At 48.6% G+C, this 24,633-nt stretch overlaps 2 protein-coding genes across 3 annotated transcripts in view; both read left to right on the plus strand.

Moving 5' to 3' along the window:
- The window catches only part of LOC144152619 (uncharacterized), a 72,337-nt gene extending 57,013 nt beyond the window's left edge, over positions 1-15,324 (plus strand). For both annotated transcript variants that reach the window (XM_077683955.1, XM_077683954.1), the window contains exons 3-5: positions 7,829-7,907; positions 11,412-11,593; positions 14,606-15,324. In XM_077683955.1, the coding sequence (XP_077540081.1) occupies positions 7,890-7,907; positions 11,412-11,593; positions 14,606-14,645 (240 nt within the window). In that variant the 5' untranslated portion in view covers positions 7,829-7,889 and the 3' untranslated portion in view covers positions 14,646-15,324. The remainder of the gene's footprint in view (positions 1-7,828; positions 7,908-11,411; positions 11,594-14,605) is intronic.
- Positions 15,325-20,991: 5,667 nt separating this feature from the next.
- Positions 20,992-21,971, plus strand: LOC144152404 (MIF4G domain-containing protein-like). Its single transcript, XM_077683675.1, has one exon. It carries the CDS (start codon positions 21,112-21,114, stop codon positions 21,856-21,858), a length of 747 nt encoding a protein of 248 aa, XP_077539801.1. The 5' UTR covers positions 20,992-21,111; the 3' UTR covers positions 21,859-21,971.
- The last annotated feature ends 2,662 nt before the right edge of the window (positions 21,972-24,633 follow it).

Raw genomic sequence — 24,633 nt, forward strand, 5'->3', positions numbered from 1 at the left:
CGTGAACAAAACAGGCAGGGCGTCGCGAAGTTTGGACGACTGCCTCGTAAAATGCTTCCTTCTCGTACCGCACCGATGCGTGTGCTTGCTCGTGGGCATGAAGTCTTCACACGGAGGGCGAAGGGGTGTGAATAGAGGAAGGTAAGGATAAAACCATTCTCCAAAATTAGATTTGATTTCATTTGATTGTAGGGTTTAACGCGCCGGCACGCCGTACTGGAGGGCTCCGGATTAATTTTTACCACTTGGGGATCTTTAACGTGCGCCGAAATCTCGTACGCACGGACGTTTTCGCGTTTCGCCTCCATCAGAAAAGCGGCCGCCGCGGCCGGGAATCGAACCCGCGATTTCGTGGTCAGCAGCGCAACGCCTTAGCCACTTAGCCACCGCGGCGGATGCCTCCTTCTCGTACCGCACCGATGCGTGTACTTGCTCGTGGGCATAAATTATTTCGCACGGCGGGCGAAGGGCTGCGAATAGAGTAGGGGGAAAATCAAACCATACTCCAAAGTTAGCTCTCGTGGATATCAATATCTGTAGGGCGTTACTACTTTTTTCCTTTTTATTATTTTTCAAAATACCAAGAAGTGGGAAAACGGGAAGGAGGGATCCACGCAGCTCTACGATTTCATAAGCCAAGTAACTCAATACTCAAATATGTACTAGATAATATACAGTAAACCGTCGTTATAATAGTCCTCCGTAAAAAAAGTGACTTCGTTATAAGCGGTACTTCGATAAAAAAGGTGATCATTTTCTCTCCCTACACTGCAGTTGAGAAAGTAAAAAATTCGTACAAAGCGATACTTCGAATAAACCGATTTCGTTATAACGAAGATTTACCCGCGAACGCACGCACGCATATGCACACGCGCACCTTATCTATCTGCCTCACAGTAATGTAACTAGCGGATGACACATGGCTGTCCTTTCTGAAAGAGAGGATCGCGGTAACCAAGTCCCTCAACTGGTCCAAGAGCCTCCTGTTCTAATCTACGCTTTTGTCATCCGTCACTATATTTGCACGAGGTCGCGCGCTCTCTTTTGTCACACCTGTCCTCTCTAATGTGATAAGCGGGTCATCTCCCGGCTTGTGAGGAGCGGATAATACGAAGATGACGACGATAATGACGATGTCGATTATGATTACGATGATGATGCATCACCTCGTGTAATCAAAGAAGACTGTTGAAGGTATGAGATTGGGAGGAGGGGGATCGGGGTTTGAAGCACCCCAGCGACACCAGGGAAACCTTCGTGACGACTTTCGAATAATAGAAGACGCACAAGGTTTCTTAAAGGGACCCTGCAACACTTTTTTCAACTTTTTTTTTTGATATCTTAAATGCTTGCAGAATGTAGTCGCCCAACGCATACAGTACTTAGATTACGGGGTCTCAAAGTGCCTCAGCCAAAAAATTGCTGCCCTATGCCCATCAGATAACTTGGAAACTCGCTCAAAAGACTTTTCTCTCTTTCCTTGTCTTGACATTCTTCGACCACCCGAATTACGTCACTAGGGCCATGTAACGGCTGTTGGCCGGTTTCCCTTCAGTTGCAGCAATGAACGTTTTCCGATAGCAACTTCAAAAAGAAAGCCACAAAACCAAAGCAGAAACGGAAGGCGTTTCTGGTGCGACGAGCAAATCACCCAGTGCCGCTCCCTGCTGGCGATAACTATATCTTTCGCAGTGCTTCCAGACGCGACGGAAAGAGTGAAAGCGTTTATCGAAAGTGTTGCAGGGTCCCTTTAACGTGCACCGATGGCCGTCTATACAGACGCGTTGAATTACGTTTCATTTTAGGTTGCGACTGTTCAAAGTCCGCCGGCACACGAAAACCAACCCGTGGCTCATCGCCCGGTCATTATGTTCTCAAGATCAGATATTTCAGCTTTTTGTTGACGGGACACGTACAAGAAGGAGTTTTTTATACGGCCTGCCTTATATGACTGCATAAAAGGCGACATACGGCATGCAAGACACGCTGTGGGTTCACATCCCGCTTACTTCCGATCGCATAGCAAGGGGATCTCTTCCGTTCTGCTTTCGGCACCCGTTCATGCGTGCACCGGCGGTGAATATCGCCGGAATGACCTCCGGCTGCGGAAGCCATTGTGCCGGGAAAAGACGGATCGGTCCGTAATGACGCAAGAGGTAAGAGAGGCGGTCCGGAGATTATCTCGGATCATCGCTGGCGCCGCTGACTGCTTCCGTGTGGAAACGCAAAATTTCCTTCCCATTCCGGTGCGTGCGCTGTGCAAAGAAAAAGGCCAGAAACGAGAAGCTCTTCCTTATGTGCCGCGGTGTCTCTTCGACAGTGCTTTCTCCTCCCTTTTTTATGTCCTTCCGGCTGGGTTAACCACTGCGGTCGAGGGATGTTACAGCGAAGCGCGCGCAAAAGACGCCAGGAACGGGAACATGCAGTTTTTTTTTTCTGGGTGGTTCGTTGTTTTCACCAAAAGGGGTGGCGGGAAGAGAACAGAGAACAGAGAATAAAGAAAGAAAGAAAGAAAGAAAGAAAGAAAGAAAGAAAGAAAGAAAGGAAGGAAGAAAGAGAAAAAGAAAGAAAGAAAGAAGAGAGAGAGAGAGAGAGAGAGAGAGAGAGAGAGAGAGAGAGAGAGAGAGAGAAAGAAAGAAAGAAAGAAAGAAAGAAAGGAAGAAAGAAAGAAAGAAAGAAGAAAAATAGCTTGCACTCGCGCACAAGGCTTCAATGGCGAAGCTGTTGTAGGTGAGCATTGCCGGACACATAGTTAAGCTTCAGTATCATTGTTTATTTGCACAGTTGCGGTGATAGTAATTCTCGTCGTCATATGCATCTAGGAGGTCGTCGTCGTCTTCGCGACTACAGTCAAACCCGGTTATAGCGAACTGCAATATGCCCCACGATTAGTTTGATAAATCCAATAGTTCGAAATAGCCGAACCCGCCAATAACGACTTTTTTAGATGCGACGCATCTCATTCACTCGCCTTGTCCCTGCATCCATCCGGCGTTGTTGTCGGCGTTGTCGGCGTCCGCCCCTCCCCCATTCTCCTCGCCGCGCCAGCTGCGCTCTCCGCCGCTCACCCCCTCTCCTCTCAGATAGCGAACACTCTCTCGCGAGGGGCATTGGATTGGATTCGATTGGCTTGGCTTGGCTTGGCTTGGCTTGGCTTGGCTTGGATTGGATTGGATTGGATTGGAACTCTGCGATGCTTCGCATCACCTCAGGGTTCCCCTCGGGAAGATGGTGCAATTTTTTGTTACAAGTTCGCCATACGCGGGACCCCCCCCCCCCCCCCCCAACCCAACCCCCGCTCTTCCTGCTATACCCGCATGTAGAAACAAACATAATAAAGTATGCCATTACCATACACAAAACTATCTATTTATTGCAAGCAATAAAGCTACTGTCCGCTGTAACTACCTACTTTCCTAAAAAGCGGTGATTCTTGTTTCCACTTTCATTTTGACGGGCGGCGTCAACTAGCACAGCATTCTCTACATGAGACATCATTTGCATCAATTGCAGTCCGCGTCCTTCAATATCGAAGCAATATTGGTGGAGCACATTCACTGCCGAAAGCGCTTCATTAAGCATCGGATGGCTTCCACTCGCGACACCCTCCCGCCTCTTCGGTGCTTCCGGCTCACAGTGAGGGCAACGTCGTCGTCGGCACTCAGGCAATCCTCGAAGGGCACTACTTTCAGCACAACATCCGGAACGTTGGCGGGCTCTTCCCACAGTTCGCTGATGTTTCCATCTTAGGCCGGACTCGCTGACTGGGGGAGGGTGGGGGGGGGGGGGTGGTTAATCATGAGTCAGGCGCGTTGGAAACAGTTACGGACAGTGCCGGGAGTCACGTCGCTCCATGGGAGGGGCTCAACGTCTCCATCACAGCCAATCAACATCTCGATCGTCGCTCCGAGACCATGCATTTTGGCGGCAATTCTACGCGCGCCGAGTTCGATATATCAGATGTGAACTTCGTTATACGGTATATGTTTCGCGTGTATTTTCGTAACTGATATTTATTTGTTCGATATATAGCATAATTCGCTCTATCCGGGTTTGTTGTAATCGGGTTTGGCTGTAGTGGTGAATGCAAAGCCATCATCAGCATTGCAGATTTCCACCAGCTCAACTGGCGAAGCTTGCACTAAGTCGCGCAAGGCTCGAACCATAGCGAAGCCGCAGGATTTCTTTCTACGTGAACACTAAAAGACACACCACCAGGCATTCGTGGAAGACGAAAATGTTTATTTACATGCTCTATCGTCGCTTTGTACTGTGCTAGTAGTAGTCATCGTCATATGCATACACATCGTCGTGTTCCTCACTGCCAAGTATTCCATGCCCGGTAGCCCTTGACGATGATGATGATGATGTCCTCAAATTTTTTGGCACGTACCCACAAGGGGGGATTGGCCAGGGCTAAATCGGTTAAAAACGTGGGGACTTCAATATACTTATTTCCGGAAAGAGGCTGTAAAAGGAAACTTAGTTGTTAATGAAACCCGAATTACCCATTAATCAGCACCGCTTAGCAATTCAAACGACCTGAGGCAGGAAGAAAATTTTGAATGCAATTATATATATCCCTTCTTGCAAACCCCAGCTTTGATGCGCCAATAGATAATATAAGTGTTATCGATAAAGTCAACCCCAACCTCTCAATCGGCTCCTTCAAAAACAGTTGTCTAGCTGTTGACGGCAGCACTGAAGTTTGTTTTTTTTTTTTTTGCAACAGCTACTGCGCGAGCCGGGGACGCTCCGCGGTCGCCGCGAGACGCGCACTCACGATCGCTCGGCATTTTCTTGGTATTTTTTTTCCTACAACGGCGACCTTACGGCATGTACAACAGCTCCGCCGTTAAAAGAACGGGAGACGCTACAACCGTGCCGTATTCGTTTCTGGGAGGTTTGGCTTTCGACTAGCAACTTGCGCTATCACTTGCGCCCTCACAATACCAACGTGTGCTATCTGCAATTGAAATTACGGACAGTGCCGTCATAGACGACCATGTGAGTGTCATCTGTATAGAAAATACACTTCCAGCTACAGATTTGCCAACCCCCTCCTCCCCATTTTTTACAATAGGCCTTTTTTATTTTGCTTGCCGGACAGAGTCCTAGAGAGTTAGTTCATACACACCACCATCTTTAAAGGATTAACAAGTAGCTTTGAAGAATGACGTCATCGCTGTTATCATAATAATCAGAATCATCAGAATCGGCACACAGAATCATCAGAATCAGCCTTCTCCGATAATTTTCCAACAGCTGCTGTCTTGTTGTTCCCGAATCCAGTCTTTGTCCCTGATTTTTATTTAATCTCATCTCCCCCATCAAGTTAGTTTCCTTCCCCTACTTCAAGTCATTATTTAATCGAAGCACATGTAACACTTTTCGCCCACACGCCTACAGGAAGCACTAATGGAAATGTCTCTCACTTGCTTTTAGGGGTGGGAGATTTGTCGATTTATTTTAATTCTAATTAATCGATTATGCTTTAGTCAAGAATAATTTTTTAACCGTTAATGATCGCTATGAGAGCAAAATGAACCAAGAGTGCCATGTTGAAATTCTACGCAAGCATGCCGAGGATCATACTCGTGTTCACACAAGCAGCCTTAAGTAACAACAGGAAACGATGCAAGCGTGCTCAGAGGTGATAGGGATGAGAACAGCAAGCTGACAACCAAGACAAACGGGAGAAAGGCTGTTCTTAATACAAATATACAACGCACAAAAAACGGCGAGCGGGCACCCACACCGTTTTACATTTGTATGGACTAACTATGGAGTAATTAAACCACAATTTATCGACGCCGCCTGTAAATACTCCGAGGGCCGATATTCCCGATTCTAGAAATAATGCGAATGACGAATGCGGGAGTAAGAGTCCCGGCGCCATCAGCGCCATGACGATAATCTGCTTATTTTATCTGGGATGTCTGTGAACAGAACGAGGGGCATACTGATATTATTCTCAACAATAACTTATTATTAAAATTACCAGTGTTGTTATTGAAATTTAGTTCACAAACCAACGCTGCCGGATAACCTATCAGTTAGCCGACTAAAGCCTGGTGATTAAACTAAAGCTGGGTCTCGGTTAAAATTTTTAACCGACGCCCAGCCATGCTTGCTTTCAATGAAAGTCAACAGCCACAAAGGCATAAGCGAAACAAAATAAAAAAAAATCAGAAGACAACGTCTTCACTGTAGGCTGACCTCCAACCCACAATGTTTCTTGCATTTTGGGATCAGTTGCACCGAAATGAATGGCGCGTATCGAGCTGTCCTCCATCTGATCGGGAAGCGTCCTGCAAAGGATCCTTCACTGCAAGCATGTGCTGATTTCGAGAAAGCCAACTTTGTTGAAGCGCGCACAATAGATCTGAATGCAAAAAAAAAAAAAAATTGCAGTGCAACGCCGGCACGTGCGGCAGGAAAAGCAAGCACAAAACAAAATTTACTGGCAATTAAGTTACTCCCTAATGCGATATTTGGGCGCAGCGGCAGTGCGCTGAGGCAACACTCACTCCTGGGTTCTCTCGACGGCAGCGATGATGAGCCTCTGCATCGGTCGTGCGAAGTGTGTCTCAGGAAAGGACGGCGAACTGCGTCTTAAGCGAACGCGCATCATAGTCACGCGCACGCCCCCCTCACGTTTTCGCCAAGTGTCGCGCCGTCGAGCGGAGGCCTCGTGCGGGCACAGCATACTGCCCCTCCCCTACCCCACCGCGCACTTTCGGAGAGCGCTGGATCGCGCCGCCATGGCGAACCGCCCTCCCGTCCCAATTTCGCGACACTTTCCTGCTTTGCTTTCTTTCATCGTTCGGTTTTTCTTTCACTTGTCGGTCTTGCCATCGTTCGATCGGTCCCGACCACGGCGACGCGGCTCAGCGCACGAACGGGCAACAAAGGGCTGCGCTCTAAAATATTAGCGACGACTACACAGTGGGGGCAGCCACTCCCAGTTTCAGCTGCTTTTGATGCACGGGCACTCGCATCCGTGAATGTTTGCCACGGTATATGTTATGGCGAGAATCTACGATCAAAATACACCGACATTTATCATTTGCATGTTTTCCGTGGTTAACAAGGCCAACTGCCTTCATTTAACTCCACGTAAATTATTTCATTATCATTATTACATTTCAGATACAACCGGTGATGATAACGCCACACGGCATTTCCCGCCTGCTCGTTGCGCCGGCAGACATCTCGCGATGAGAGATGTCTGCCACGAATGTCTGCCGCGAATGGATACCACAACACTTTTGGAATTAGACAAAATTGCATTATGATTCGAAAGTTTTGGGCTACAAAAAAATGGCCCATGGCCATGCTAGTGAGCCCCTTATGTTGTTATCGTAAATACCTTAACTTTGATATGCAGTGTACAGTAGAATACAAAACCAAGCATGTAGTTGCGCCGAAGCCGCCTATAAAGTAAGCCGAGTTTGGTTTTGTTAGCCGTGTTCATATGCACACCCACCCAATGATTTTTTTTTTTCAAAGAAAAGGACTAGGTAGACTAAGTTGTTATAACATGGCGTCGTACGCACTAAACTCCGGGTATGATTCCCGGGCACGGGGGCAGCAGAACCTGAAAAGGTTCGTGTGAACACGCGCGCTCATTTTCACCATTAAGATTACAATGTGATTAAAGCGTTATTTTTGGGTACTGAATATACGTTTTTGGTCAGTAATATCATTTGTATTTACTTCATATATTTAACAATCTCCGATATACGAATTAGTCTTACTAAATATCCCTTTCTCATTCTTTAGCTAACACATGCTTCTTTCCTTTACTTTTATCCTGTTCCTCCAGGTTATGCTCCCCTATTAGCGCCCGCAGAACGTCCTGTACGTGAACTCTGTCGTCTACAGCTATGGGTCGAGCTGTCATGGTAAGCCTGAATCTCAATATATCGTTTCAGGGACAGTAAGGATGATTTCAAGGTTCTCACACCGCAGGTCGGGGCTTCTGCCTGCTCAGAAATGCAAGGCGACGTACACTGAATGCTTAACTTCTCTTACATATGCGCTATTTTCCAAACGCATACTCAAGCCAAAGTCTACAGGGTTGATTAAATCCCCCCCCCCCTTTTTTTTCATGAACCTTCTAAAACCTCGTACGTGCCTTCTCAAGATAAGCTACCAAACAGATAACAATATTACTCGAATGATAGGCCTGACATCCTCCACATAAAAAAAAAAACAAAAAAAAAACGTTACTTATCACGGTGACGAGTAGAAGATGAGAACTACCCACCTTTCTTTGATCTCACGTACAGGGTAAAACCATTTCTCAAATTCAAATACAAATTCAAATTTATTGCTGCATCTACATCTTGTGATGCCAGGAGTGTGGTCAAAAAGCCAATATAGACGTTCCCTTGGCTGGGACCCCACCCCGCGTACGCACGCCGAGGGCAGCGCGCGCGGCCGTCCTATAATTTCACATCAAGTGTAATTTCGCGCATAGGAAAATGAACGAACACAGAGCAGTCATAACCTCAGTCGACCAACGGAATATAAAATAATCAGGAGTATAAAAAGTAAGCATTTCTATCCCGCAAACTATAAGTTCCTTCGCCAGCTCTTCCAGGATGATGGTGGGGTCCACAGTCTCTTGGATATGAAACTAGTCTCGGATATGCAAAGGGGACTCAAAGAAAACGACCTAAAACTACCCCGACCTAAAAAAGCGCTCATCTTACTTCGCATAAGATGGGCTGGGCTATACCTTATATCAACATTAACAAGACCCAACAGACACCGCACTAAGGAAGGCCGCAATGATATATCTAGGGCTACCAATCAGCCCCAGCACTAAATCCATCAAAAACATGGTCGCCTTAGCTACAATACAGTAAATCATAAGAGTCGACAAATACAAAACCAACATGGAAGACTAAGACAAACAAAGGCCACGATTCAGGTCCCACAACCTTTTAGCTATAATTAATCCCAAGCAATTGCCGAAGGCTACAGGTTACAACCCTGACAGAATGCAGACAGCAGTCACTGTCGGTTATATGGACCCAGCATACATGGAGATAGAATAACCCATTAGAACTAAATACTTCAACAAGATACCGGGAAAAGAACTCCGGCAATTACATGCCTACACGGATGCGGCAGGAAAAGGCACCTCGTGGGAGAAAGGGAGGGAGGAAGGAAGGAAGGAAGGAAGGAAGGAAGGAAGGAAGGAAGGAAGGAAGGAAGGAAGGAAGGAAGGAAGGAAGGAAGGAAGGAAGGAAGGAAAGAAGGATAAGACACATGAAAGGCAAGGATTAACCAGGGAGAGCCCGGTTGGCTACCCTACACAAGGGAAGTGGAAAAGGCGGCATATAGTTAAAGAGGAAGAAAGGGTACATAAAAGACAAGGAGGGGAGCTTGAGGAGCGGGAAAAGAAGAAGTAAACAAACTACAAAAACAAAACTATGGGGTATAAGCTATCACCTACTGGACTGTTCCCACTACTGGTCCCTTACAGAAAGCAACAAACATTTCATGTCAGCGGGGAAAACAACTATACCTCAGCCAACCAGCCCGCCCCTTCAAGTTTCCTTCAAGTTTCAAGTTTCACATGTACGGGGTTGATGGCCGCCGTCAGGCAGAGTTAATCTGCCTTTTGCCTCTCCTCCCGAGACATGGTTTGTCTAAATAAATGAACTGAACTGAACTATAACAAAAAGGCATATCAACTGTTGGACTCCGCTCATACATCCCGGTCAGCAGCACACCTATTCAAACACATCAAAGGCACACTCCAGTTGTTCTGGATTCCTGGTCTGAATTCCTGGTCATGCCGGTGAGCTCGCAGGCGATGTATACATTCCGGTTCCTCTAAACGGCTTCCAAAATCCGCAATCTCTGGAACCAAATCATCCGCAGCTCCACCTTAAAGAATACAGAACGGCTAGGCGTCAACTCTCAGCCCTACACCGCAACGTAGCATGACCGCAGCAAACCCTACACCGACAAGAACAGGCGGAAACACTCGGCTAAATCTCTTCAGACATGTCAAAACAATCTCTTTACCTTTATGTCCACAAAGAAAAAGTATCAGTAACCAAAACCGCAAACTTTTGCAGTGCCCCCGATTTACCTAAAATGTAAAACAATACACTAGAGAGTGGCTGAAGAAAGAAGAAAAAAGAGGCGACCTGACAAACCTCATTTAGGAGGCCGTCACTGCATCCAGCCCCATAGAGATCTGATCCGGCCAAGAACCCATCACACTGGAAGACCTATGGTACAACCCGGAACCTTGCCGTAAACCACACATCCGCCTTATCAATGAAGAACATGTCCTACACAGGCAGGCGCGAATACGTGCCCCCTAACCCCAGCACGGGTGACTGCAGTGCAGTGATGAGGCGCACTCACCTACGGGGCAGAAAGTTGGAGGCTCACTAAGAGGGTTCAACTTAAATTGAGGACGACTCAGCGAGCAATGAAATGGAAGATGGTAGGTGTAATACTAAGGGACAAAAAGAGAGCGGAGTGGGTCAGGGAACAAAGGCGTGTTAAGGACTTATTAGTAGAAATTGAGAAGAAGAAATGGACGTGGTCAGGGCATGTAATGCGAAGGCAAGATAACCGTTGGTCATTAAGGGTAACAGAGTGGATCCCTATAGTGAATGCAAGCGTGGCAGGTGGCGGCAGAAAGTTAGATGGGCAGATGAGATCAAGAAGTTTTCGGGGATAAACTGGTCTCAGTTAGCACAGGACCGGGATAATTGGAGATTAATGGGAGAGGTCTTTGCCATGCAGTGGGCGTAGATAGGCTGATGATGGTGATGGTGATGGTGGTGGTGGTGGTGGTGTTGATTATTATGGTGATGATGACGACGATGATGATGTTTGACGATCGATTTGACGCCCTTTCAGCGAAGGTGGGCGCACTTTTGATCGATTATGACATTTAACGCTCCAACGCTACCGATGAGGCGCGCCGTAGTGGAGGGCTCCGGATTAATTTTGACCCCCTGGGGATCTCTAACGTGCGCCCAAATCTCAAACACATGGGCGTTTTCGCTTTTCGTCTCCACCGGAAAAGCAGCCGCCGCGACCAGGAATCGAACCCGCATCCTTGGGCTCAGCAGAACGTCTTAGCCACAGAGCCAGCGCGGCGGGGGCTTAGGCGCACTTTCAGCTTTCGCGCTTCTCTCAACTTCATTTAGGAAAGGATGGTAAATTTTTTTCCGCACACCTTCAACGCAAGGCCTGATTAATGGAGGATGAGAAGAATTCGTTCCTTTTTCCCCATATTCCGCGAGACGTTCCATTTTCTTTCTGGCCTTGCCTAGTTTTCTTTTCTTCGTGACGGATTATTGTATCTGATGTGATGATTGACGCAAGGGCAAAGCGTCATTTACCCTCTTCGTTCTTGGCGCTCGCAGTATGCCGCGGCCTGCTGCCTGGCGGTCGCCATGGTCCTGCTGCTGAGCGAGCAGCCCACGGGCGTGTCGGGCGTTCACCTGACCTACCTGGGCAACACCACGGCGTGCGAAATCTGCGATCTCGACGTCGACTTCTCCGGGCGGAACTTCATCTGCTGCCTGGCGCACAGCAAGTGCTGCGGGTATACGCGTCACGCACTTTCCCATCTAGACCTTTGTCGCAGTGTGGTTAAATCGTATCAAGGACAGCGGGATGTAAAAACATAGCGCTCCCAAAACTTACGAGAATAGTTCAAAATTCCTGGTGAGAGTCTGTCGTATGTTCATTACACACTGTTGCATGAGTGAAGGCGTACATGAACGGCCCTCCGTCATGTTGAGGCGGCGAGGTTGGCGAGCGGTTTGCACGCGTTGCCTCCGTTCCGATGACGAGGAGCGAAGAGGCAAACTTAACTGGTTTAATGTGTGGCGAGTAGAGAACAGCGATGATACAGGTAGCAGCACACTGGCGTGTTTACAACATGATAACTCGAACGGGCAGGGAAACGTTCTTAGCGTAGGCGGAATACGCACTGCTCTCGTCGGAAGAGAGTCCAGAAGCGCCGATACGTTCGAAGCAGAGGAGTCAAACACGCGCAAGCAAAACACTCTCTCAGAGTCGGAGGTGGGATGAGTCGCGTCGCGAACAGCCGCTGCGGCAAGTCCGTGCAAACGCAAGAGGGTTCTGATCGTGCCGTATTCTCGAAGTCGCATGAACGCCGCGGCTTCCTCTCACCTCACTGATGCTCTGTGGGGAAAGTACTGCGGCACGTCGGCGCGTTGTACGAAGCCTGCGCGCCGCGTCAACACACGCCACAGTCGATTCGTAACAACACTCATTCAATGACACATGGTTAAGACTTTTAATCGCGCGTCATCAGAGAATGTTCCACTGCTTATCAATTGACTGCCCAAAAATTTTGCGGGGTGAGGACTCCGGTGCGAGTTAGTTGGTTCATGACCTTGAAAAATCGTAACAGCGCGAACAAAACGGGACGGAGGATTAGAAAACGTGTTGGACACAGTTCAAGACCTTGCGGAGTAACACACAGAAGGCTGATTTCAACATAATTTCACACAATCTACATCATGCTGTCATCATATCGCTCCCCGTGACTGAACTTGCTGCCGAATAAATAGTACGGAACTCACCTTCATCGAAAAAAGGAGTAGCCTTCAGTACGGCCGGATTTATAGATAGCGACCTGCCCTTCGCAGCCGGTGACAATGGGAACCAGCGTGCCGAAAAAATGTTGTTAGGGACGGCGTGCCCCGTCAAGTGGTGCTAAATTTAATTCCCAACATCGCCAGCTTCGCTTCGCTCGCAGTGCGACCTGCGACTGCTGGTTTTAAATGTAGTGGTCGTGCCAATCAATACCAATTGTACCGACCTACATTACCGGTCAGCGCTTAGAATATTCTGGTGCGTCCGGATCCGATTCTCAGTTATGTGTACGTCAACGTACAGAAGTAATCCACGTATTATATGTCTGCTCGACTAGCATCAATATTTTTTTTTTTTTTTGGGGGGGGGGGGGGGGGCATTTCCGTTCATTTAAAGGGACCTCGCAACACTTCCTTCAACTTCTTTTTCGAAATTTTTAATGCTTGCAGAAATTAGTCAGCCAACACATCCTGTACTTAAATTAGGGGGTCGCAAAGTACCCCCGCCAATATATGCCCAGAATATAACTTAGAAACTTGCACAAAATATTTTTCTCTCTTTCCCGGTCTTGGCGTTTTTCGACCGCTGGAATTACGCCGTTACGGCGGTGTAGCGGCTATTGGCCGGCTTTCGTTCAGTTGCAGCAATGAACGCATCCGGTAGCCGCTTTAAAAAGAAAGCCACAAAAGCAAGCAGAAACGGAAGGCGTATCTGCTGGGACGAGCAAATCACGCGCGCAGTGCCGCTCCTTGCTGGCGATAACTGTAACTTTCGCAGAGCTTCCAGACGCCAAGGAAAAAATGAAAGTGTTTATCAGAAGTGCTTCAGAGTCCCTTTAAACATTCACAACCTTTGCCAACTTTGACTTTGCGCTGAGGAGCTTTCTTTTTGCGATAAGCTCGCTTGCGCACGTACGAAATTTCACAGGAAAGGCTTGAATTTTTGCAAAGCAGCTCCAACCTGGCCTTTTTGAGTGTGGCAGCGCGGTCATTCTTGCGAAAAAACAAAACGTTTTTCCGGTGAAGGAAGCCCTAGTCGGCGCCAACTTCTTCAGGGGCTGTGGCTCATTTACAAAAAAAAAAAAATTAAACCAACAGCGCTTAAACGGAACAGGAGAGTGACAGGACAGGGCGCTGCCAGTCACTCTTGACAGGCCCGCATCGTGTCCTGTCACTCTTCTGTCCCGTTTAGGCACTCTTCCTTTTTTTTTTTTAGTATGTACCAACAAGCCCACACTACCACGATTTTTCACAAAACTGTGCCACTCTTGTAGCAGTTCGCTCGAAGTAGCTTGCCAGTGCTACAAACCGTACAGTTAGCTCTTCATTAAGTCACACCGTCAAGCCCACAGAAGGTGCGCACTTCCTACGGGGTGTATCAGCAAATATAAGTGCAACTAACTTAGACAAAGTCGAAATAACATCGACGGCAGGCCAGAAATGTAGCAGCTAGACGACGCATAGTAAACGGGGATCAAAAGCAGCGGGAGCCGGAGCAGTGGCGCACGAAAGAACTAAAAAAAGCCAAACAAGCAAAAATAACTTCGGCACGCGGAGTCGGAAAGCCTGGGCAGGTCGCTATCGATAATGTCGGTCGTGACCATGCAGTCACAGTTAGCGGGTGCTTAGGTTTGTCTGCAAACAGCCAGAGGAAAGTGTGCCTGCCGCGTTCTCAACAGAAGGGGAGCTACACCATAGAGTTTCTTACTATACACACAGAGGAACTAAATGAGGAGGCCGACGGTATTAAATACAAATTATGTGCTTCGTCATCGGCCTCCAGGGACTTGCAGCGGCGAATGAGCCCGTGGAGCGAATACGAATCGCTCATGCTGACTTTTTTCTCCGTTGGTATCTTAGTTCTCCCATCGTTTAGGAGGCGATGCACGTCATTGCCGGTGTAAGGTTCTGCCACATTTTATATTACGCTTTCCAAACGTTCGTTCTACGAAAATAACAGCGCATTGTTTTCGATCTTATCTTTCTCGCAGGCCCGACAAGCTCGACAGAAAAAGAAGAAGCCTTCTGTAGGATGACAGTAGTCGAACTCTGAGATCCCCGCCAACATCCATTGGAATAACTTATTCATACTCTGCAACAAATCTCCTCCGTTTTGCGCGATGTGAGTTCAAGTTCTCGCCGCACATCAAGGCACTGCCTGTTGTAATTGATTTCTGAGCATCCAAAGGACGGAGCAGGTTTCGAACATCTGCGTTCCTCGTGTAGGGACGGATGTAAAGGTGTCCTTTTACGTGACATTTAGGCAGAAGGAAAGTGTCATATCGCTGCCCTAGAAGAAATTTTCTGCCTCAGCCCAGTATGCCATGGCCCAATGTAGAGCTGTAAATCCAGCAGCCATTCTTTTGTGTATTTTGCTTGTTAACGCCTGCCTTTGCGCATTTCCCCCCTTCCTGTCATTACGAGCAACGATGCAGTGTCACCTCAGCAAGCATCACTTTATACCACTGGCTTTTGAAGTCTTATAAATGGATATTGTCTGTTAAAGTCAATTTTTGTGCGCGCGCTTTGCGTGTACATCATGCTTTTGCTCAGTGCCAGATGAGTAGCCTGTACAGTTCATATCCAATGTTTGGCCTTGTCTATCAAGGACGAGCTCATGTATAGCTGCATTGTCGAACCTTTTCATTTCCGGTTAACAATCTATTTGTGCGTAAAATAAAACACTGATGTCATTTTCAACGCGCACTATTCGAGGTATACGGTCTTTTTTTTTCTGTTAGATGTGTGGGAGTGGGAAAGCAGGGATTCGAGAACAATGCGACAAGCCCTCTCAAGGTTGTTGGATCACGTTGTTTGAGGTCTATAGTTCGGCGGAGCCGCTGTTGTCAGTTACATTTTTACAGCAAATGTGTTGCTGTAACCAGCTGGGCGCCGGAGCTCCAACAAACGCTGGTGCAGCTAGCACGCGATTGGACGAGTGCTCGTGGCCTTGTGGACGACATTTCCGTTGTTTTGCTCAAAGAAATGTGTAGTATTCCTCCTACTACCACAGGCGACATTGAAAGTCTGTTTCCCTGCCTCAAAGTGGGTGCTGCCGCTATCATAGCGTGCCTGCTAACTATACATTTGACGGCACAGTCCTTCAGAAGACGGCAGCAGTCAGATACGCCGGGACAGAGGCAAAGTATCCGCACGATAGTAGTAGTCGTACCCAACGAATGCCGTTACTGAGCCCTGCGCGTACGTGCTATAGATAGGCGATCATTGGCGCCGATGATGTCGCAAGGAGTAAAGGTGTGCCGGACATCAGTATACTTACTGTAGGCCTGTAACCACGAATACGTCAGGCTTTTCTAATGCTTCGGCACTGAGCCGCCAGCCGCAAGGGCGAGCCTTGGGAACGACGGCAACATGGTTGCAGGTAATTGATGCCGTCGGTAGTGACCTTACAAACGTGAACAGTGTGATCTCTTCGATACATGTCGTGGGACTGAAACTGATTGACTTAAAAGAATTGAGCATTGAAAGCGACTGGAATACGCGTGACGACAGGATCTGTAAGCGCTAAGGAACAGGCTAAGCGAGACCTGGCAGAAGGTTCAGGAAACCTGGAAGTACTTCCGGTATTCTTTGCGCCGCTCGCAGACCCCGCCGTGGCTACTGCGAGCTGGAGCTCGCTGTATCCACTGTGGGGCCGCTCTTGTACACCATCCAGTAGAAGTCGGACCCGAATTCTGCTCCCCCCGCGTACGTGCCAGAGGGGCGAGCATTGGCGCCGGTGATGTCGCAATGTGTAGACGTGTGCCCGAGGTCAGTATACTTAATGCGGGCCTGTAACCACGAATACGTCAGGCCCTTCGAATGATTCGACCTTGAGCAGCTAGCTGACATGGCGATCCTTGGAAACGACGGCAACACGGTTGCAGGCCATTGAAGCCGTGGGTAGTGACCTTACAAACGTGATCAGTGTCTCTTCGACCTTACAACCGGGAGCATCTCTTCGACGAATGTCACGTGACAGCCGAGCGCGGGCGACAAGTCGCTACGTGTACACACGTGCGTTGGATGCCGTTGTAGAGCTGGACGCTGAGTAGCGACCATCGTTCAATCGTGCATGGATGTATGTGGACCGCGGGGTGAACACTTTCCAGCGTAGACCAGCAGAAGCTTGCGGGGCACCTTGTGCTTGCTTTACCAGCCAGGTTATGCCTGCCTCGGGGACAATCAAGTGAATCAGACTCGGTGAATGACATCGGTTTATCCAGTCAGCCCGGCAAAAAATTACAGAACCTGCTTCGAAAATTGTGCGTGGAGAGTTTTGTTGCAAAGTTAAAAATAAACACGAAGAAAGTGAACGATATCTATGAGCAAGATATACCTTTGGGAAGCGATGCACCTTCAAAGTCGGTAGAGTTAAAAAAGTCAAAGGAGGGCGTCTTCGTAACAATGTAATTAACAATGTAAGGGGTATAGTTATCTCGGGGAAAATAACTAATGCCGATCCAAATCACAACAAGGAAATTAAACACAGAACAAGTATGGGGTACGCTGCACAAGTACTTTGAACACCTCAGCAGTGCCTTTGTCACAGAAAAGGCTGGTATGCAACCAGTAATAAGGTATATGGCAAAACTAGGCGTACTATGACGCAAATTGAAAGAAAAAAATCTACCAGAAGAGATTTGCAAGTATTTGCCACCGCTGGAAATCGCCATACCCAGTCGCAGTGTCCTAGCAAAGTTTCTGGCGACGTTATGACGCGCTATAACTTGCTGCGGGAAAAAAAGTGAATGCAACACATACTGTCAGCATAGCTTACTTCACTTATGTGGGCACCCATGCGTGCTTCCAGACCGCTACTTTCTCTCATAAAGCGTGGAACCCCATCTTCCCGACGGCATTTTACAAAAGGTACGTCACGACTCTTCGACCTGGACGTGGAGCTCCGTGCGGACATAGCGAATCCCGATCTTACCGCCAAGAGTGCGACGCGGAGGGGATGCGTGGCTGACCAGGACGAAATTCGGCAGCTACGGGAAGAACTGAAAGTGCAGCACAAGAACGAATAGGTGGGCTCGGACCTGCAGCAACCATGACTGGGTGGCGAGCAAACACCAAAACGGAGAAGTTACAGGAAAGTCCAAATCGACAGGGTGTTTTAAAAAATTGGTGCAGCTTCCACTAGTGGTGCATGCAAGGCTGTAGAACCAGCAGATCTGGTGGCCCCTCTCCCTTCGTCGGAGTCCCGGTTGTTGCACGTGCCTCACATGGGTTTTCGAACTTGCTGCGAGAAGTCCTTCATGACTGGCAGGACCGGATTGTTTTGTCCGCACGCTTTCCCATCTCTCCCAAAATAATTCGCGTTAGCACATGCTTGAACCCGTGGCAACCGGCTTCGCGAACTCGGCGTCTATGCACCCCACTTCAGGCGCGAACGCACATGAACTGGAGAAGGGAAGAGCGCGCGAGAAATCGCTCCACGAACGCTGGGCAGAGTGTTCTCGAAGGTCAGTGTTGGACGACGCCGGGCGCTCCTCACGAGGCGCCCACTCAAGTGCGCTCGGTATTTGTTTGTATTTTTTGGCGAACGCCACCGGACCCAGCCAAAGTTTAAACAACTATGCCGTTAAAAAATTGTCAGAGACTTACACTATCTGAACAACGCAAGAAACACTTCAGTATATATACGGCACGATATATGAGACAGAGTATTGTTCCTGGCCTGTATGAAGATGGTACTCATCCGTAAAAGAAAAGCCTCTTCGCCTAGCGCTTACAGCTCGCACTCCCAATGACTCACCAGAATTTTGCGCACACGCCAGAGTACTGGGAACATCGTCCGCCGCGCTCGGGCTCAAAGGTACGACGGACCACGATTCTGCCACAATGCAAATGCACCAGCACATGCGAGAAGTTCGCCAACACATCACTGGAGTGTTTTCTCATTCATAGTTTGGAACAGAGAAGTCTGCTCGAAATAGTCCAAAACGTTGCCGCCACTCGACATTGTTTCAGTTCCGTGTTTTAGGGTGACTGCAGTGCGCGTGCACCACGCGGAACGAACAGTAAAGCCTATCCAGACAGTCACACATCGGGAGAACTTCCCAGCCACGCAAAACCGCAAATTCCGAGCATCAGCCATGGAAGGGCCGCCGAGGTCAGCCAATTCCAACGGACACCGCGAGGCCTTACTATTTGTTGATCATCTAGCTGGTTTACTACCAATTTTTCACATAAATCGCTTGCCATAATCTCTCTTAAATGTAAGCTTGTCAAGGTAGACCAGAGGCCCACAATTATTTTGTTTATTTGATTGATTGAATGTAGGGTTTAACGCGCCGACGCAACGCAGGCGATGAGGCGCGCCGTAATGGAGGGTTCCGGATTAATTTTGACCACCTGGGGATCTTTATCGTGCGCCGAAATCTCGTACACACGGGCGTTTTTGCTTTTCGCCTCCATCAGAAAAGCAGCCGCCGCGGCCGGGAATCGAGCCCGCGACCTCGTGCTCAGCAGCGCAACGCCTTAGCCACTGAGCCACCGCGGCGGGTATAATTATTTTGTAGCGTGAGCTATACACTGGCCGAGGTTGAGCAGTTTCGCGTGGCTCCTGGAAAGCCATGCTGCGCATGCGCGAGAAGCAGTGCCCTCTCACGGCGCAGAGTATATTATCTCTATGGCCGGAGCCGCCGCCGCCGCAACTGAATTGGATTGCATTGGATTGGATCGGATTGGAAATCGTTTTAGCAGCAGCAAGCATGATAATCAGCTAATCCTAGACAACCACGAAACCTAAGAATAACCAGCTGAACCTTAGCTCACGCTACGTATATCATGGCATAGCCGAGCTACGCCACTGCTAATTTTTTCTAACATATATACGTTTAAAATGGCTGCAGTTGCTCGGCCGGTGAACCGGCAATGCGAGTCCTCATAAAACATCGAGCGGGTACTCCTCAGAAAGCACGGCACCAGCGCCCTGTGAGTCTATAGGTCGAGCGCTGCGCGTACCGTAAGTACGCTAGACATTCCTTGCGAACAGTGCAGGATGAACTCACCTGTACTCTTGGGAAGTCTCAAGAGCGCAGGTGACCTGGGCTCTGTCTCGCCCGCCCATAAAAACGAGCCAAACTTGGTGGTGGGATGTCGGGTGACGTGGTGAGGATGTTTGCATAGGCGTGCTACGTTATAAGCGCCGCAGAATTACTTCTCTCTGCTAAGGAGAGCCTGAAATGTCTTGCAATCGCAAGACGTTGCACCGCAGTTTTCAGCAGGCGCTTGCACGTGTCACGTATATGTGCTACTTCATGCGAGGCGAGAACACCACACCTAGCACGCGGACACGCTTCACCCTCTACGCCGGCTGCCAGGCCAGACACTGCGACTTTCATAAAGATGGTGATGACGGCGGGCCGTCACGTGTATTATTGCATGCCTTTGAGAACAGAATAGTACAGCGTCACTTTTTTTTTTGTTATGCTTTTTGTGGAGCCACTCCGCCATCTATACCCATGCAGCCCGCTCATGGAGAGAGAGAGAGAGAGAGAGAGAGAGAGAGAGAGAGAGAGAGAGAGAGAGAGAGAGAGAGAGAGAGAGAGAGAGAGAGAGAGAGAGAGAGAGAGAGAGAACTTTGCGTGAGCCCCGGAAGGGGGCGAGAGGGAGGAAGTTTACCGTTTCTGCTACGCCTTCCTACGCTTCTCTGCTGTGCCCCGCCGTCCCCACCGCTACTTTCGGTCAGAGAGCAGCTGATAGCGAACGCGAACGCCGAGGGATCGGTCCGGCAGACGCCGTGAAATGAGTCCTCCGAATTCAAGCGTTCTCGTTTGCTACGTCGCTACTTCCGTGCAAAGAATATTATCTTTACTCCCTGAGCCCGATATATGCTCCCTGGCTGCTGCTCGCCTTCTCCACCGCTACTTCCGGTCAGAGAGCCTCTGGTCGGGCAAGCGAACGCCAAAGGAACTGCGGATGCTGCGAGATCTGTCCCAAATCAACAACCGTACTTGACCCCTCCGACGCTACTTCCGTTCAAGCGGCATTCCGCTCAAGCCGACGTACTCCGAAGGAACCGAACGCCGCAATATCGCTGGAAAATCAGCCGTAGCAACGAAGAAACACTGACACTCCATGAACATGACACGGCTAAAAATGACGAGACATCCACCACACCTCTTTCAATGGCACCAACTTCACGGTACACACTGCATGGAACTGCGGGCAGGAGTTTGGTATTCAAAGTTAAATATATTCGTAACGTTTTCCGCAAGCAAATAACTATGGCGTTAACCAAAAGCTTATGTTTGGGAAACGTGTTCTAAATCAAACTTAAAGTCACTTCTCCTTCTTCTTTGTTTAACAAATGTTCGCCCCTCATCCGATAGTCGCGCTACAATCGCACACTTGAAGTTGACGTCACTGGCCTTTGTTCTTCATTACCGTTCCCGCCAGTTGCGCAACCCGTTCCAAACGGCGTGACGACGCTGCACGAACCTCAGAACGGAACAGATAAGCCGTGCAATAAGATTTACGTCTTTCGATGGCTACAGCAGTGGTCCCGGAAGAGCAGAGTTGCTCGGGGCAACGTGAACGGCCAGACGGAGACTCATGCCCCGACGGTAAAGAGCAGGACGTTCCTAAGCCTAACACCCAGCGCCGGCCCATTGTTGAGAGGGCCACGGAGGACCCTGGCTTGCTGACGCCGATGGAAACGCAGTGTCTCGTGCGTGTTCTCTGCGCCAAGGTCGCACAAGGGACCGGGATCGGCAAGTTCATCGCCGATTTCTGCGTCCGCGTCATCTCGAAGCAGCGTGGCAGAGCGTTCGCCGACTTACTCCTGACGTCCATCCACCAGTGGTTCGCCCGGCGGGCGGAGCTGCTCCCACGTGCTGGAGATCGCCCGGAGGAGAAGGCTGGAGAAGAGCCTCGTTACAAGTGGACGGCGTTCGTCGATTTCTTGGCCGAGCTGCTGGCGGCCATGACTGCTGCTGCACGGAGCGCCGCGGACCACAAGCCACTCTGGCTCGTCTCCTCGGTTGCAGTGTTGCTTTGCGACTGCTGCTACATCATGCTCCGTTGTCCTGCCCTCGGCGTCCTCGACGAGATGAAATGCCTGCAGTCTTCGCTTGCGGTAGCCGGCAAAGCTGCCGAGTCAGTCGCTGCTCAGCAATTCGGGGATCTGATTGTCTTGATTGGCCTTGCGAGCAAGAACCCGGAGCTACCGCCAGAAGCTCAGAAGATCCTGCTCGAACTCGTCGAGCTTCGAGCTACAGGATGGAAGAATTAACCGCCTTCAATATCCGCCAAACTCAATGCGGTGCATATACCGCCTTCGCCTGTGGCCCTCGCTTGCAAGGACATACGTTCCGTCGAAAGTCATAAAGTTTTATCAAGTTATAAATAAATAACGTGTTTTCATCCTTATTGACCTGTATGCACTACTTTGCCCAAGCAGGCCGCCGTTCACAACCTGGGCATTTTTGACAGAGTCTCCTTGTCTACCGGCCTTCCTAATAGAAAACTTTTCAGTCTTAATATTGTTACGTGGCGGCAGGACACAAATGAGAGGAACCATAGCAGATGATCTATTTACTTTATATACAAGCGGCGATGACAGAGGCTGCCCACCAGCCACTCCTTCGTCGTCATCATCATCGTCGTAGTCATCTTTGTCGTGGACGGTGTGTCATGACTCCAAGGGGCATCGTCCACCATGTCCTGTGACAATATGAGCGATCGAATTCGTACATTTATTGTGGACGACCTCTAAAAGGATTCCGAGTCAAGATGCCCAACGAGTCAGAAGATCCAACGCGTCAAAAGGTCCAATATTGTATCTGTTGACTCGTTGAATATCTTGTCTCGTTGGAGCTCTTGACTCACCGTGGACCTTTTGATTCGTTTGATCTCTTGACTCGTTGTACGTCTTGACTCACCGTGGACCTCTTGACGCGGCTGAGGCGAGTCAAAAGGTCCAACGAGTCGAGAGGTCCAATCTGTAACAAATCACCGAAAGGCCAAGGGTAAAGTAAAAGAACCAAGAACAGGGAACCAAGCTTTCCAAGAAATACAAAACCCGAGACGCACCGCGGAGCGCCTGCAGGGATCGGCCCAGACGGGAGAAAGTTTCGCCCTCAAACGTGAAGAGAATGTTAAGCGTGGAACACCCTGCCTTGTGACCTCGACGAAGAGGACGTGTTGCTTCTGTAAGTGTGATAATAGTGGGTATGGTTGGCTTGACATACGTGCGCCCGGGACGCTGGGCGGCCGTCGCGAGGCACGAGCGCTATTCGTTCTTTTTTTTTTTTTTTTTTTCGTTTTGTTAACTGCCGGGTGGTCGCCGCGAGGCCCGCGATCACAGTGCGCGCGCTCAGCAATTTCTCGGTATTTTTAACTGCGGACACGAAAAATTACAATTTAATTGACAAACACCTTCGCTGTTAAAAGAAATTCTTTGCAATCATGTGCAGCACGAATTTTTTCGGCTCGTCTCATCGGTTTGCTTTGCCTTAGGTCGCCTGATGTGTTTGTCGTATTAAGTGGAGCCTAATTATTAAAGCGGAGCTTCCTGTGCCTCGCTAGCGCCGAAGATCGTGAAAGCAACGCGCACTGGAGGAAGGGCAACCTTACAGAGCAAGTTTTCAGGAGGGTCACGTGATGCTGATGATAATGATGATGTTGAAGATGAAAAGCGCCTTTCTTTGTTGTTAGGCGAACCGGGTTTTTCGGCGCGAAATTCAGAAAGTGGGTGTTTGCGATAGATTTGTTTGACTTCGATTTATTTAGAAGTCCGAGTAGCTTAGAACAAATACAAACTGTTTCCACCGTGTTGGAATGACGCAATCGGGTAGACGTCGGCTTCGTAACGCGAGGTCCAGGTCAGATTCCGACCACGGGAAGCGTTTTTTCTTGTTTCATCATGGCCATGTTCCCTCACATTGGGTAAATTTGGCTTTCCTGCAATTCATTTTGGTAGCTGCATTTATCTGCGGACTTGTTGCCGTAATAACTGTAGCTTTGAGATAATATTATTGTTGCGTATATCGCTTTCTTTTTAGCGACTTATTATCACCATATCTTTGTTTAAAAATCAGTGACGCTAACAATAGAAGAACGGAAAGTTGGGCTAGTTGGTATGTGTTCATTTTGGTGGAATACAGAAGCGCTCAAACAAACAAGGACGAAGCGCCGTGTTGTCTACTTCTTCCTTCGTCCTTGTTTGTTTGAGCGCTTCTGTGTTTAGTGTGTTTGTGGTTTGAAATGCCCAAAGGCATTGTTAATGCTTTCTGGAACACACATAGATTTAATTTGCAGAAAGAAGAGGTCATTTGTGATTTTCGGCGTTCTTCCTCAAAGCATACTGGCCATACTTTGGCCGTGGCTTTGTTCTTATCCGAGACCAATGTCAGCATCAGCTCCCCACCGCCTGTAGCTCTCTAGCTGCACAAAATGGAAAATGGAAGCGAAGCCACACAAGCAGGGGTTGGTACTACACTATCGAGACTGTAAAAAAAGAGACACGCGGACTGCAACTAGCGGCTTCAGGTTATCATGACGTACTTCAACTCAGGTCGCCTGGAAACCTAGTAACCAGCTTCCCAAAGGGTAGCAATGTAGCGCGGCTATTCGAACTCTTGATTTTTTGTGGGTGTAATTATGAGCCATATAAGGGTCATTTATTTGATGGATATTGACTTTGATAAACGAGATGCAAGAACATTTGTCCGGAATATTTTCAGCAGCAATCATACAAGTCGGCGCAGCGTAGCCGAACATGAGCGACATGTGGTCGTGGCTCCTCGACATCGCTGAAGCTCACATTCTACATAAGCAATAACTACCAAAATATTCTAATGTAATAGTATCAAATGACAGAGGAGCGAGGAACGAGAACAACCTGAGAAAATAATCAGAAATAAAAACAAGCTTGATGAATGGTGTTGTTCATAACGTTCAAATTAGCCACGGCTTCATTCGGCGCGCCAAGTGCATATCTTCTACATTTAGAAGTGAAAGTTCAAGTATGGGAGCGAAAATAACACTAAAAATACAATAAAATGAC

This window comes from Haemaphysalis longicornis, unplaced genomic scaffold (assembly GCF_048455015.1).
Source record: "Haemaphysalis longicornis isolate Haplotype H1 unplaced genomic scaffold, Haemaphysalis longicornis Haplotype H1 scaffold_9, whole genome shotgun sequence".
Lineage (NCBI taxonomy): Eukaryota > Metazoa > Arthropoda > Arachnida > Ixodida > Ixodidae > Haemaphysalis > Haemaphysalis longicornis.